This window comes from Meleagris gallopavo, chromosome 26, assembly GCF_000146605.3.
Source record: "Meleagris gallopavo isolate NT-WF06-2002-E0010 breed Aviagen turkey brand Nicholas breeding stock chromosome 26, Turkey_5.1, whole genome shotgun sequence".
NCBI lineage: Eukaryota > Metazoa > Chordata > Aves > Galliformes > Phasianidae > Meleagris > Meleagris gallopavo.
The window spans coordinates 488,200-502,230 of NC_015036.2; the positions used below are offsets into that span (position 1 = coordinate 488,200).

The 14,031-nt window shown below is 60.3% G+C and overlaps 2 protein-coding genes across 3 annotated transcripts in view; one reads left to right on the forward strand and one right to left on the reverse strand.

Moving 5' to 3' along the window:
* Window positions 1–2,786: 2,786 nt before the first annotated feature.
* Window positions 2,787–12,238, forward strand: ST3GAL4 (ST3 beta-galactoside alpha-2,3-sialyltransferase 4). Its single transcript, XM_003212645.4, has 12 exons — window positions 2,787–2,952; window positions 4,655–4,730; window positions 8,400–8,478; window positions 9,224–9,293; window positions 9,491–9,571; window positions 9,648–9,745; window positions 9,951–10,011; window positions 10,226–10,321; window positions 10,429–10,618; window positions 10,734–10,877; window positions 11,045–11,188; window positions 11,257–12,238. The coding sequence occupies exons 1-12, from the start codon at window positions 2,918–2,920 to the stop codon at window positions 11,341–11,343; spliced, it is 1,161 nt and encodes a 386-aa protein (XP_003212693.2). The 5' UTR covers window positions 2,787–2,917; the 3' UTR covers window positions 11,344–12,238.
* Window positions 12,239–12,634: 396 nt separating this feature from the next.
* KIRREL3 (kirre like nephrin family adhesion molecule 3) overlaps window positions 12,635–14,031 on the reverse strand; it is a 79,073-nt gene continuing 77,676 nt past the window's right edge. For both annotated transcript variants that reach the window (XM_019622949.2, XM_010723575.3), the window contains 2 exons: window positions 13,734–13,820; window positions 12,635–13,496 (listed from right to left, as the gene is read on the reverse strand). In XM_019622949.2, the coding sequence (XP_019478494.1) occupies window positions 13,053–13,496; window positions 13,734–13,820 (531 nt within the window). In that variant the 3' untranslated portion in view covers window positions 12,635–13,052. The remainder of the gene's footprint in view (window positions 13,497–13,733; window positions 13,821–14,031) is intronic.

The following is a 14,031-nucleotide window of genomic DNA, read 5'->3' on the forward strand; positions in this document are numbered from 1 at the left end:
GGGATGCGGTGCCGGAGGCCGCGATGCGGGGCAGAGCCGGAGCGTCGGATGCGATGCTTTGCTTCTGTGTATCTCTGTGTTGTGAATGGGAGCGCGGCCAGGCGCGACGGAACGCAAACTGTGCGCGGCGCTGAGCATCGCCGTGCCCGGGGAGCAGCCCCGCAAAGCAGCCCCGCAAAGCAGAGCGCACACCGGGCTGCGCTGTGTCTGCCGGGCGCTGCCGTGAGGATCCCCAGCACGGAGCACATCGACACGCGGCTGGAGGGACGGCGGCACTGCGGGGCCGGGCAGCGCCGCGCTGTTCTGGTTTCGTAGGGCGCGGCTTCGGGGTCCCGACGCCGGCGCAGCCCCGGAGCGCTCCCGGTGTATCCGTGCGGATGGAGCTCGGAGCTGCCGCCCCGCTGGCTGTCGGTTGCGGCCGCGCAGCAGAGCGGGAGTTGTTTGGGGACGAGGCCTTTTGCCGCCGCTCGGCATCCTCTGCATGCGGAGCCCAACGCGGCGCCCTGGGGGAGCGGTGGGAATGGAGCCCCCCCGCGCTGCGCGGGACCTGCGGCCCTTCCCGCTGGGACGCGAGGATGCTCAGCCCGAAGGGGAACATCGGCAGGCTTTCTGCTCGCTGAGCAGCGGCGTTTGGAGGGGTCTCATTGTTCTTAGCGGAGAACAAAAGGATTCTTCCCCTGGGGGGTTGTTTTGTTCCTGTGTGGGTGCAGTGTTTGGTGGCCGAGGTCCGTGGGCAGTGAGACGAGGTGCTGAGCGCCCGGCATTTGGAGAACCGTGCTGGATTTGTGCTGCAGCTCAGTGCCACAGGACCTGGGGAGGTCCCAGCCCTGCTCGGCTGTTGGCAGCTCCAACGCTTTCAGGGCACATCTGAGCTGCAGTGAGCTCCTGACGTTGCTACCAGCCATAGGATGGGAGCTGCCGGACTCTTCCTAACACCTGTGCTTAATTATCTGCATTATTAAAGGCTGCTTGCTCCTCCAACTCCGGGTGAAAGGTTGATAGCGGCGCTCTGAGTCCCACAGCGATACAGGTGCTGAGGGATGGCAGTAGGAAGGAGGAAGGCTGCCAGGCTCGGGGTGTCCGTCTGTGCCAGCAATACTCACAGGTGTGTGGGGCAGGGATGGGGCAGTGACCACAGCATCCATCCATCAAATGGAAGTGCAGATTTAAGCTCTTTCCCAGCGATAGGATGACCACGGTGCCTTTGTTGGGTTTTGCCTTTGTGCCTTCTCCATCCATCAGGTGGAAGCACGCCTCTGCGATGACTTCAGTGCCTTCGTTGAGTTTCCCATTGTGCCCTCCCTGTGCTCAGTGCTGGTGGCTCCCGGCCGTCCCCATGGCACTGGGATGTGTCTCTGCACGTTGTTGTGGGAGCGGATCCACGCAGCCCTGGCTGTGGAAATTGTAATACTGGTTGCTTCACTCCCTGTTCCGCTCGGGTGCCCCAGGGCAAGCTGTGCTCCTGGGGCTTTTTCTAGGAAACCTACATCTTCTGGGAGAGGGGAAAAAAGACAAAAATCAAGGGCCCAGATCCTGCTCATCCCTGCCGTTCCCAGCTGCCAACCCATGCGTGTGCTGTGTGTGGGAGTGGAGGTTTGCTCCGAGAAAGCGAAAGGGAGCTGGATGTGTGTGCGCTCCGTGCAGAGCTGCGCCCCAGAGCTGCGCCCAGGTGGGACGGGCAGCTCTGCATCCCGCTGCTCTGTTCCGTTTGCTCCTTGCTGGTTCCCTGGAGGAGCCCCGGACCTGAGCTCACGCCGTTGGAATTCCCTGCCGCGCTGCTGGGAGAGGCTCTCATGCGATCACTTCCAGATGCTGCTCCCACTCCTCCGGCTGCTCTTCCTGCAAAACGTCTCCGGTCACCCCGGGCTGTGGGACCAAACCTGCCCTGGGGAGCTCTTCATTTCCCCATCCAAAGTGCATTTGGGGGTTTTGCTGATGGAAAACTCCGCTCTTGGCCTTCTCCAAACCAAGGGTTTTCCAGCGGTGGTTAAGCTGCTAATCAAACAATCCTTAATTGTGGCCACTGTAAAGAGCTTATCCCCCTGGCTGGTGTTCAGCTCGCTGTTGCTCTGCACTGTGCCCCTTCCTGGGTCTCCCTGCCCGTTTGCTTTGGGTTGGGTGCTCAGCACTGGTTGTAGGGTGTGATACGCTGGGGACCCATGGCGCCCAGTTCCTGTACACGTGCCTTGCCTACGCCTGGGGAGGCGGTGGTTATTTACCTTGCCTTGGGTGTCCTCATACCTTTGCTGGGTGCCAGAGCCCTTTGTGCTTGTGGGATTAAGGAGTGCTCCCCTCCACGAAGAAGCAGAAAAGTTCATTTGATGACAGCAGCATTTGGTGCTGATGCCTCACGTGGCTCAGAGCTGGTCGGGCTGATGTGGGGCAGTGCAGGCCGTTGGGTGATGCTGCACTGTTAGTTACAGCTCTGCACCCTACCGCAGCAATTTCCTGCTCCTCTTCCTGTGGCCAGGAAGTGGCCCCGCTGCTCTCCTGCTGAGGGGGCACTGAGTGCAGATCTGTGTGTATCCCCATCCCATGGCTGTGCTCCCTCCTTTGGCGGATAGCAACCGGGATGATGTGATGGCTGCGGTGCTGGGGGGATCTGCACGGGGATGGACTCCTCCGGATCCCTCTCTGTGCTCATTGCGTGGTGTGGGTGGAGAGATGGACGCGGTGGGGTGGTCGATGTGAGGAGGAAGGGGGCTGTACCCAAACCGAGGGATGTTGGGGGGCTGACACTGCACGTGTCCCTTCTGGCTCTATTGTGGTTATGATTATGATCATTATTTTGTGTTTTTTTTTCTACTAAAGAAAGCGACTCGATTCGCCATGAGGAGGGAGAGTGCCTTCCAGGAGCAGCCCGCCCTGATCGAGCCGGGGAGGAACGAGCGGTCAATGAATTAAAGATGGGTGGAAAATGAGCAAAGGGAAACGCAGCCATCAGCGGGACGGGTAGGGAACCCCAGCCCACAGTGCAGCGTGGGGACGGCGGCCTGTCCAGGGCAGAAGGGCTTGGGTTATCTGGTGGAATCGCTGAGGGGTGTGGGGGAGATTGCTGGGTTTGATCCTTAAGGCTGTGCTGCGCTGGGGAGGTTTGGGGTAATCTGGGCGGTGGGGGGCAGGCAGGTTCCTGCACAGTGGGTTTGGAGATGTTGTGAAACTCGGAGGCGTAGGGAAGAGCAGATGATGTGATAAAAGTGCAGATGGTGCAATGAAAGCTGCACTTTGCCTCTATTGGAGAGGTTCTGGGGCTGCTCGGAGCCACCAGCCTGGGGTGGGATGGGGCATGCGCCAGTAGGAAGGGACAAAACTCATGCTGGGAGACTGGGAAATGTGCTGCTGGGGTTGGTGAGCGCTGATGGGCTGTTGGGACCCTGCAGCATCCTCTCAGGGTGGGGGGCTGCGGGGCATGGAGCGTCCCCCCCAGTGCTGCACTGCATGAAGTGCTTTGCAGCAGCTCTCCAGGAGGACCTTCTTCTTAACGAAGCTTACGGCCGGAGGTACAAAGGCTGTGCTCCAGCACCAGCTGCCTGCCCTGCAGCCCGTCCTTGGGCGTCACGCAGTGCCTGGAGCACATGTGCTGGGGTGGTGCGCTCGTGGGGATGAGCTCCTGCAGGTAGCAGAGCTGGCTGCCATCTCCGCTGCCTGCTGAATGCACTCGTGCTTTCCTGCAGTGGATGGGACCTCTCTAGAGGTCCCTTCCAACCCCTACAATTCTGTGATTCTGTGATTCTGTGTGGGCTGAAAATGCAGGGGAGGCCGTGGGGCCCCACGTGCACTGAGATGGGTGCAGAGAACCGTGCGCTCATCTCAGCAATGCTGGGCTCTGGGTGCGGTGCTCAGACTCAGTCCCATGCACACGGGAGCTCAGGTGTGGGGGCACAGAAGGTGCTCTGCAGGTCTCTGTGCTGCGGGTGCTGCCCGGCTGTGAGCTGAGGTCCCCCCGCCACCTCCTGGCCAGGAGCAGCGCTTGGCTGCTTGAGTGGGATGGGCTGTGGGGAAGAAAGGCCCTTTTGTTCGGGTGCTGTGGATGGGATGTTTCGTCACTGCTGGAATTTCTTTTTTTTCTTTTTTTTTTTTTTTCCCTTTTTCCCCTCCAAAATTTCATTTTGCCAAAACCAACTCCATTCCATGCTGCACTTCGGTTCTGATGGTTTCCAGCAGAACGCTCCGTGCTCGTGGCTTTTTCCCCGATGGGATGGAAACCTTCCCTGCCCCTCGGCCAGCAGCACCCACATGGGCTGATGCAGCTCCCGTTCCCTTTCCAGTCCCCGTTCCACTCCCGGGCCACCCAAAATCCAGCCCGCACTTGGGAACGCGATGCTGGCGCACACCTGACCCCAGCGAAGGAGCCCTGCTGTGGCTGGGGTTGGCTCCTTACCCCACCTGGCTTCTCGTTATCTGGGTAATTAAGGCTGATGCAGTGCAGCTGTGGGGAAGGCAGTTTCTCTGGAACAGAGCAGGCTGAAGGGGTGCTGCTGTGCGTGGACGTTTTCTTGGGAGGAATTGGATTTTTAATGCTCCAGACTGCGGGGAGGACGTGGAAGTTTGGGGAAAGCAAAGGGGGCAGAGAGCTGCTGAGCACACGGTGAGCGGTGCTGGGCCCCGAGATCCTCCAGCCTGACACTGAGGCTCTCCCTTTTTCCTTCACCAGGGGAAGAGAGGATGGCCCCATAGCCCAGCAGCCCCCGGAGCTGCTGCCCCCTCTGCTCGCACCACGTGGGAGGACCGTAAGTACCTTTGGGGGGGCACCCGTGGGGTGATGCTGTGGGGTCTGCGTGTGCTGCTGTGGGGCACCGTAGGGACGGTCCCGATGGGGTCATCTGACCCCAGTACGGGTTCCAGGTCCCCAGGAGCAGGTGGCACTTCTCCGCTCTGCCACCTCTGGCAGCCCCTGGCTGGTGGCTCCCGGGGATGGATGCTGTGTGCAGCGGGTGCTGGGTCAGCCCTGGTGTCGGGCTGGGTGTCACTGCTGGCCCTGCCGGGCGCCCTGTCCCTGTGCTGGGTTGTGGCTGTGTGCTTTGGTGGCTGATTTTTGGAGAGCTGCAGCCCTTCTGGAGGCTGTGTGCTGCTTAGGGAGGGGTCTTGGCAACTTTATGAGCATTTTCAGGGGGGAAATCTTGTTTTTATGACCTGGGATGTGTCAAGGGTGGCCCGAGGCTGAGCTCTGGCGGAGCCCACATTGTTCCTTAGTCACAGGTAAACATTATGCTTAGGCTTCGGCTGCCCATAAAACTGAAGCTTCTCTTTCCTATTAAAGACCTTTGGTTAGCTGTTCACAGGGCCCTGATATCCTGAGCCAAGGAAACACTGTATTTCTTCTTCAAGGTCAATTAAGTTTGCTTTAAACATTCTTTACAGCAGCTGGTCATGATGATGTTGAGCCACCCCATAAAGATGCCCAGGTCTCCATCGCAGCCTGGAAAATCTCCATGGGTGGGACAGGGAAGGGTGAGGAGCTGTTCCCCATTTGTTTTTTAGTTTCTTCCCCTCTGCCCCCATAGCACAGTGCTCCCCCCATCACCTCTGTACCACCCCCTGGGTGGTGGGATGGCTCTGCTCCCACCTGAGTGTGCCAAAAGCCACCCTGGAGCCGGGATACGTGCCTAACCCACATCTCCTTTTGGCAAACCACACTGTGTTCCGTGTGCATCCCTTATCCCCAGAGGAATGAGCGTCTCCTCCAGGCAGGAGCTGCTGTGGGAATGCCAATGCCACCCAGCCTGCACCAGCAGCCTGCAGCGAGGGGTGCGTGGGGCTGGGGGCGGCCCTTGGTCCGCTCCCTCTTGTTTGGAGCACTGCGAGGTGAGGTCTTGGCAGTGGGGTGCTGCTGGAGCGGCTGGGCGCACCATGGTGCTGTGCACTCAGCCAAGGCAACCAGCTGACATCTGATGGATTCCTCCGGTAATTGAAGCCATAAATCCCACAGAGCTGTTTGATTTCGTATCGGTGCTGCAGCTCCCCCTGCATCCCCACCTCACTGCTCTCAGTGCCTGGGGAGGGCTGCGGGTGGCCCATTGCGCAGCGCTGGGGTGGGGAGTGCCAGGACCCACGTCCACTGGGTTCTTCTGCTGAGCCTGTGGGGGTTGCTGAAGTGCCCGTTTCTCACTGTGATCCCCTTCAAATCCACCTCTGCTGCAGTTCCCCAAAATCCTGCATGTGTGTGGGGTGAGCCGTGGAGGTGCTCTCTGGCCAAGCGGTGCTGGGGTGGGTAGCACGGGAGGTGTCTTCTTGCTGCACCAGCCTTCTGTTCCCAAATTTCTGAGTTACAACGGAAACACACAGAGATACCGTGTGCTCTGTGACCCCCTTGCTGGCACCAAAGGATGGGCACCCCTGAGGTAGCGTGCCCCAGAGTAGAGTGCAGGGGAGCAGAGCACCTTTTGCTTTGGACCTGTGGGGGTTTGTGTGCAGCGGGGCTGTGGCACTGCATTCTGCTCCTTGCAGACCTGTGGCAGTTTGCTGCGTTCCGTTTGATCCATGCTGGGTGTTTGTTGTGCAGCACTGGGGTGAGAAGCTTTGTGCCAAAGTTTCAGCCCACGGCGAGGGCGATGCGTTGGCACGGCTTCTAAGCATGGTGATAACGCTCAGCCCTGGGGCGTTGTGGAGGTAATGCTGTGCAGACATCAAAGAAAAGGGGCTTTTTCTCGTCTCTTTGAGGAGAAACCCTACATCTCACCTGGGGATGCTATGGGAGCAGCGAGCATCCAGCATCCACGTGGGCTGGGTCTGCACACGCCATCCTTTGGGATGCTGCTGTAGGTCGGGCACTGCCAGGCTGGGTTCGTTCCCAAACCCCTCCTTCGTGGCCTCCGTGTGGGGCCAGGTGTGCTCTGCTTTGCTCCCCAAACCACTCTGTCTCTGTTTGCCTTGGGTTGGTTTTGCATAAATGCTGGCTTGTGCCTACAAGCCTGGAGAGAAGGATCACAAAGAGGAGGGAAAAAAGAGAAGTATTTAAAGAGAGCTGGAATGTAAAAGCAAACAGCGGACTGAGAGTGTGCTTAGTGCTGCTGGAGCATCTCACCCTTGGGGAGGGGAGCGTCGCTTGTGCAGGGCTCTGCTGGCAGTTGGTGCTGGGGCAGAAGCCAACAGGAAGGATTTTTGCTCTGTGTTGGCTCCGGGCTCCCAGGGAGCAGCTCTGTAGGGCGCACAGCAATGGGGCATCCATGGGTTTCCCATCCCTCCTCTAAATGCGTTTCCTTTTTGGGTGCCCACATCAGGTTTCAGGGCTCGTTACCCTTTGTTTGCTACCTGTGCTTTATGGAGGAGATAAGATTCAGCACCAGACAGGTGATTGTTCAAGGAGCAAACACCACCTTTTTCTATCCCTTATCAGCACTGTCAACATGTTCTTATGTGCTCCACATCCTGTCTCAATTTGTGCTCATCTCTTACCTCCAACTGGTGATCAGGAAGGTGAGAGCCGGGCTCCAGTGGTCCATCCTGCTTCTCCCCTCCATCATCTGTTTCCTGGAGAGACACCAAAACCCTCATGCTGTGGCTGCTCTGTGCTGCCGTGGGCTGACGGCTCCCCCAGGACGTGCCGTCCCTCGGGCGGTGGCTGCGGTGCAGCCCTGGGTGATGAATGCAGCAGTGCAAGCAGCTCCACACCCTGCTGGGAGATGTGCCAAGGGCAGGTTGTGCTCTGGGGTGGGAAAGTTGGGCTGGAGGTGCCCATTTACGTGGCACAGAGCTGGAGCCATCCTCGAGGGCAGTGAGCTTTCCTTTGGGCGATCCCCAAATCTTCTCCCCATGGTGAGTTGATCCCCAGCCCCGCAGACCTCCATAGGGATGCCCTGTGCCGCCGCTCGCTGGCATTTGCATTGCAAAGAGATGAGTGACCAGGAACTGTGTGGCAAACCCGTGCTGCCCTCCCCACCCGCTGCCTTTTCCATGCGAGATGTTTCTGCTGGCACCAAGGGTCAGTGGTCGGAGCGCTGTGTGGTTTGCAGTGTGCTCACATCTGTAGGGCGGAAGCTCTTTGGGATCCCTCGTTAACGCTTTTATTATCTCGGGGGGAACCGGCTGTAGAAATGGGACGTTTTGTTGAATGCAGGTCAGGGAGACTTGGGTTTAAATTGGAACAAACCTGCAGAGCTTGGTGGCACCGCTGGTTTGGAGGTGCAGGTGGGTCCTGCTCCTCCTTGTGGGATCTCCTGGGGGAAGCTTCTCCCGTGCTGGATTTGGGGATTGCACTCGTGGGTTACATTGGATGTTAGGAACAATTTCCTCTCAGGATGGGTGGTGCTGCACTGCAGAGCTGCCAGCAGGAGAGTCACCAACGCTAGGGGCGTTCAGGAACTGGGGATGAGGCATTGAGGGACGTGGGCTGGGGATCAGAGGGGTCTTCTCCAGCCTCAGTGACTCCCTGACCCACACATCTCTCCCTCCCACCCCAGGTGAGCGGCAGTGGCTGCGATGAGAGCTCCGGCCCTCGGCTGATGCCCGCCCTGCTGATAAAGATGATCAATAAGTCTCGTGAGTCCTCGCTGCACACACTGCCAGCCCCTCTCCTGTGGGGGCCCTGGGGGCTGCTTGGTGCTCGCTCTGGTGGGGTTACACTGGGGCCGGGGTAGAGCCGGGGGTGGGCGAGCATCGTGCCCGCGTTTGCTGTTCCCCACGAAGTGGGGTTTCTCTTCTCTCCTTCCTCTACCCGCCCAGCGGGGGTTCAGCACCCCATAGCGTCCCCTCTCGGTGCCTGTATGGGTGGGGGGTCGGATCTGTCCTTCGCCCCCTCTCTACGCACGGACCGCGCAGGCATCCGCGTCGCTCTTCCGCCCCGTCCCGCAGCCCTGGCACCGTTAGGGACGCGGTGCGGGACGCGGGGAGGGGATGGCGGGCGGGACCGAGATCGCGGCGGGTGTTTTCCACCGCCTGTGACGTCCGCCCAGCCGCCGCGAGCGGCACCGCTTCCTCGGAGCGCCGCTCCTCCCCGGGATGCGGGTGAGGATGTTCGGGGCGCGGGAGCGGAGCCGCTCTCCGATGCTGACACCCAGCGGCCACGCGGAGCGCTCGGCTCGGGGATGCTGGGGAGATCCGCGTGCTGCGTGGGGAAGCCTCCTGAAGGAGGGAAAGCCTTTCGGGAGGGAAGGATGTAGAGCAGGGGTGGATATGAGCGCTCTCCTTCCCCTGCGCCCCTTGCCTCGCTGTCTGTCCTCGAGGTTCCCACGCCTCCGTTCCCTGCTTCCCTTCCCTGTGCTGAAGCCCTTCTCTTGGCTCGCAGGAGGGAAGATACTGGGAGTGCTGGCGCTGTTTCTGGTGATGGTGTGGTACTCGATATACCGGGAGGACAGGTATGTGCAGCCCTGGGGGTGCAATTCACAGGGTGAGGGCACAGCGTGCTGCTGATCCCAACCCTGGCAGAACACAGGGGCTGGATACCCCACAGCTCCGGTTGTGTTTGCACAGCCTGGGGGGCGAGCAGCAAAAACAACTTCCTGCTTTTCCTGGGGGGAGGAGTGGGCACTGCGTCTAATCTCTCCCTTTGCAGCTTTTATTTCCCTGTGCAAGAGAACAAGACCGTGTGTCCCTCTGGGGAGGTGGAGAGGAAGGCAGCACAGCTCATAGGGAAGTGAGTTCTGGGAGGGGGTCCCCGGGGCACAGGGTCCCCATCCCTCAGGCTCACCCCCCTCCCCCGCTCCTTGCAGCTACACGAGGGACCGCCCGCTCTTCCTGCAGCTGAAGGATTACTTCTGGGTGAGGACGCCGTCGCTCTATGAGCTGCCCTATGGCACCAAAGGCAGCGGTGAGCCACCGCCTCCCTGAGTACAGTGGGGGCGTCTGTCTGTCCGTCCGTGGGTGTCTGCTTCCCTGTTTGTGGTCCCTACGAAAGCGGGGGCGCATTTAATGGATCCCCAGGTGTGGGCCGTGGGGGTTAGAGGCCACACGGGGATGGGTGGGCACTGAGGTGCTGCTGGGCTGTGGTCACTTTCCCGGCTGTTGCTTTGCAGAGGATGTCCTCCTGCGCCTGCTGTCGGTCACCAGTTACTCGCTGCCCGAGAGCATCCAGAGGTAATGCAGCAGGAGTTACCCTTGGGGCTGTGACATTTGCATGTGAAGTTGTGCTCAGGCATCGCCAGAGACCTGGCCAGCTCGGCCACCTGGGAGTAGGGATGGTGTACGGGGAGCTTTGCAGTGTAGCGAAGGCAGGGCTGAAACCCCTCTGAGGTTAAAGAGGTGATCGTTTCTGAGCACATCTGGCTCAGGTGCTGCTTTTCCCCCGCAGCCTGAAGTGCCGGAGGTGCGTGGTGGTGGGCAATGGGCACCGGCTCCGCAACAGCTCCATGGGGGACACCATCAACACCTATGATGTGGTGATCAGGTACAGCCCTGGGTGTCCCTGTGGGCCGCCCATCCTTGCCCGGTGCCATCGGCAGGTTCCTGCCACGTGTCACTCATCACCCACTGAGCAACATCCCCGTGCCCCAGGCTGAACAACGCCCCGGTGCACGGCTATGAGCAGGATGTGGGCTCCAAGACCACCATGCGGCTCTTCTACCCTGAGTCAGCCCACTTCGACCCCCAGGCAGAGAACAACCCCAACACGCTGCTGGTGCTGGTGCCCTTCAAGCCCATGGACTTCCAGTGGATGGAGGCCATCCTCAACGACAAGAAGAGGGCAAGTGTGGTTGGGAACCGGTACCCACAGGGTCAGCCCGTCCCTGGTGGCTGTGCCTTCACCCCAGCGCTGGGGGGGATTCATCTCTTAGCAGGAGGTCTCCATCCCCTTCCAGGTTCGTAAAGGCTTTTGGAAGCAGCCCCCATTGATCTGGGATGCCAACCCGGAGCAAGTGCGCATCCTCAACCCGTACTACATGGAAGTAACTGCTGCTAAACTGCTCAGCCTCCCCATGAAGCAGCCACGGAAGGTCAAGCAGGTAATGGCGTGGCTTTGTAACTGCCGAGCATCTCTGCGCCAAACCTGTTGTGTATTTGTGGGATTATTAATGGGTTTCAACCCGGCAGGAGGATGCTGCTGTCCCTGTATCCTGTGGGAGGTTTGGGTTTTGGGATTCTCCCCATGGCTTCTCCATCTTTCCCCCAGAAACCAACCACAGGGCTGTTGGCCATCACCTTGGCTCTCCACTTCTGTGACCTGGTGCACATTGCAGGCTTCGGTTACCCCGACTCGGCCAACAAGAAGCAAACCATCCACTACTACGAGCAGATCACGCTCAAGTCCATGGCTGTAAGTGTCCCCACACTGTGCCTGTCCCCCCCCCCAGCTCTGGTTTCACCCCTTCCTGCTGTCCACAGGCCTCGGAGCACAACATCTCACATGAGGCGGTGGCCATCAAGCGCATGCTGGAGCTGGGCCTGGTCAAGAACCTCACCTACTTCTGAGTGCAATGGGGCTGCGCAGGGACACGTCCCCCCCTCGGAGCCCGCGGTGGTCCTGGAGCAGCTGCTGTCACTGTGCCCACATCGTGATGCTGGTGGCACTGTGGGGCCACGCCGGCTTGCCGGCCCCGGGGGCGCAGGGAGCCCCTCAACGGGGACTTTTCGTATGGAAACACTGAAACTAGTGAGGACTGGGGAGGGATTCTGGGGAGGATGGAGGGAACCTCCCCCCAGCAGGTCTGGGGGGCGCGGCAGGGTGCATTGGAGCCCCCCCTCTTCCTGTGGATACTCTTGCATTTGGGATGAGGAGCCTGAGGAGGGGCTGAGTGGGGGGGTCCTGGGGGAGTCCCCCGGGGGTAGGAGGCTGAGTTGCAGCCCCTCCCAGCTGGACACCCTAAATATTTAATTCCTCCATTCTCCCCCCTCCCTTTTTTTATTTTCTTTCTACGCGTTGGCCCAGCCCCATGCCTTAGTGCTGGTGTGGGGGGCTCAGCCCTGCAGCACCCCTGGGTGGCCCATGGGGGGTGTGGGGATGACACGGCGGTGCAGATTAATTTAATTAATTTAAAAGATTATTTATCATGGGGCCTCCCTCCTCTGTGGCCTCGTGCAGGGGGGGACTCCCCCTCCCCAAAGGTGCCTTTTGTCCCACCATGGGCGCCTTGCTCACATGGGATCCTGCATCCCCCAGGGATTTGGGGAAGGGGGGCCCTGGGACCCATGGACCTCGGGGTGTTGGGGGGCTCCTGCTGGCACCCAATAAAGGTCCTGGTGCGACTGGGCTGGGCGTTTCGTGCTGGGGCTGGAGTGGGGGTGAGGGAGTGACTGAGACTCCACTCTTGCCCTGCTGTGCGACTGTGTCCCCTTGTCCTCAAGCGTCTCTGTGCCTGGTCCCAGTGTCCCTGTTCATGTCCCCATCCCCATGCACATGTCCATGTGTCCCTGTGAGTACGCTATGTCTCCAAGTCCCCTAGTGTCCCCCCAACTGTGTTCCTCTGCCCTGAGCGCTGGCCCTATAACTCCAGGCACTGTCCTTATAACCATGTCACCATGTCCTCATGTTCCTGTCTCCATGTCCCTGTGTTTGTGTGTCCCCTTGTGCTCTGTGTCCCAGCACCCGTGTCCCCTCCCTACCTGCTGGGTCCTTACCTGCTGTTTCCCCAACACGTTGTCCTGGCTCCTGCGTCACCAGTGGCATCGCCCTGGCTGTAGCCATTCCCATGCCTCAGTTTCCCCATCCATCGGTCAGCCCCTGAGCCCACATACCGTACGGCCCCACCACCAAGCTCCTGTTGGGGCCACCCAAAAGACACTGCCATTGCAGTCCTCATGGCGCGAGGCCATCAGCCCAGGCATGCCACGAGAAACACCTCTTGTATTGCCCGCCATACAGCGTGGTGAGGCCCTTCCCGGGGCACTCGGGGGGGTCCCCATCCCTGCTGGCGTGTTCCCCCCACCCCAAATCCCACACGATGGGACCCCCCAAAACGGACTCTATAATTATGGACACTGAACACCAAGAAGGAAGGAAGGGGGCTGGGTGGGGGCAAGTGGAGCAGTGGGGTGGGCATGGGGGTGGCGGCGTCCCCAAGCCCTGTGTCCTCAGCGGGTTGTGCTCAGCCCCATCGCCCCACTCCTGGGGTCCTGATTCCAGCACCGCTGTCCCAGCGGAGGGTCCACAGCCCCACGGGGACCGCATCGTCCCCCGCGGTTCAAACGTGCGTCTGCATCCGCCTCTGCAGGGGCCGGCTGGGGTCCGAATTTTGGGACGAAGACTGGGAATGGTGGGAGGACGAGGCGGAGGCTTTGCTGGCCTTGTCAAACTGCACGTAGCCGTCCTGCTTGCCGCTGCTGCTGATGCTGCTGTCACACTGCGTGTCGAGGAAGGAGCTGCTGTCGCTCATGGAGCCGCGCTGGAACTCCCGCTCGCACAGCTCGATGGAGCTGCTGCCCATGCCCAGCACGAAGCGCTGGCTGTAGTCGTAGAGGCGGCTCTGCCCGCTCAGCGTGCTGTAGATGTTGGTGAAGGACATGCCCGTGGGCACGCGCTGCTTGCCGGCCGGCCGCAGGTCCGCAGGGCAGCCCGACAGTGAGATGGTGGGCGTGGAGTGGTGCTCCTTGAAGGTGTTGACGCTGTAGTAGCCGTTGGTGGGGTCCTGTGGGCGGGTGGGGGCTATTGGTGGGGTCACCCCAACTCCCTTCCATCTTACTGGGGCACCCCACGCTACACAACCCGCTCCCCCGCACCGTGGGTTCCTCAAAGGGAGCAGACGGCAGTGCTGGTGGCACCCCAGCATCTCACCCAGCGTGGGGACGGGGTGGCACAGCAGGCATTACCAGGGCAGGCAGCCTGGAGTTGGAATGTGGGGGGGTGGCTGCGTCCCAGGGCTCACCTTTAGGTTTTGGAACTCCTTCTCCTCCTCCTTGAGCACCTCGAGCTGCTTCAGCACCGAGTCCTGCTGGAACTCACCCCGGTCCATCTGGGGAAGGAGCGGGCAGATGTCAGCATCCTGAGTGCCTGCATTGGTCCCTCTGCTCCGGACTGGGGAGCTCAGCCACAGATGTGGCTGCAAAGCACTCTGATCCCTGTCCAGGGAAACCCCCACCTCTCTTTTTTCTTTGTCTTTTTTTTCCCCTTTTTTCTGCATCCTCATCCTTTCCTTCCAGTCTGAACTTGGCTGCTCAACAACT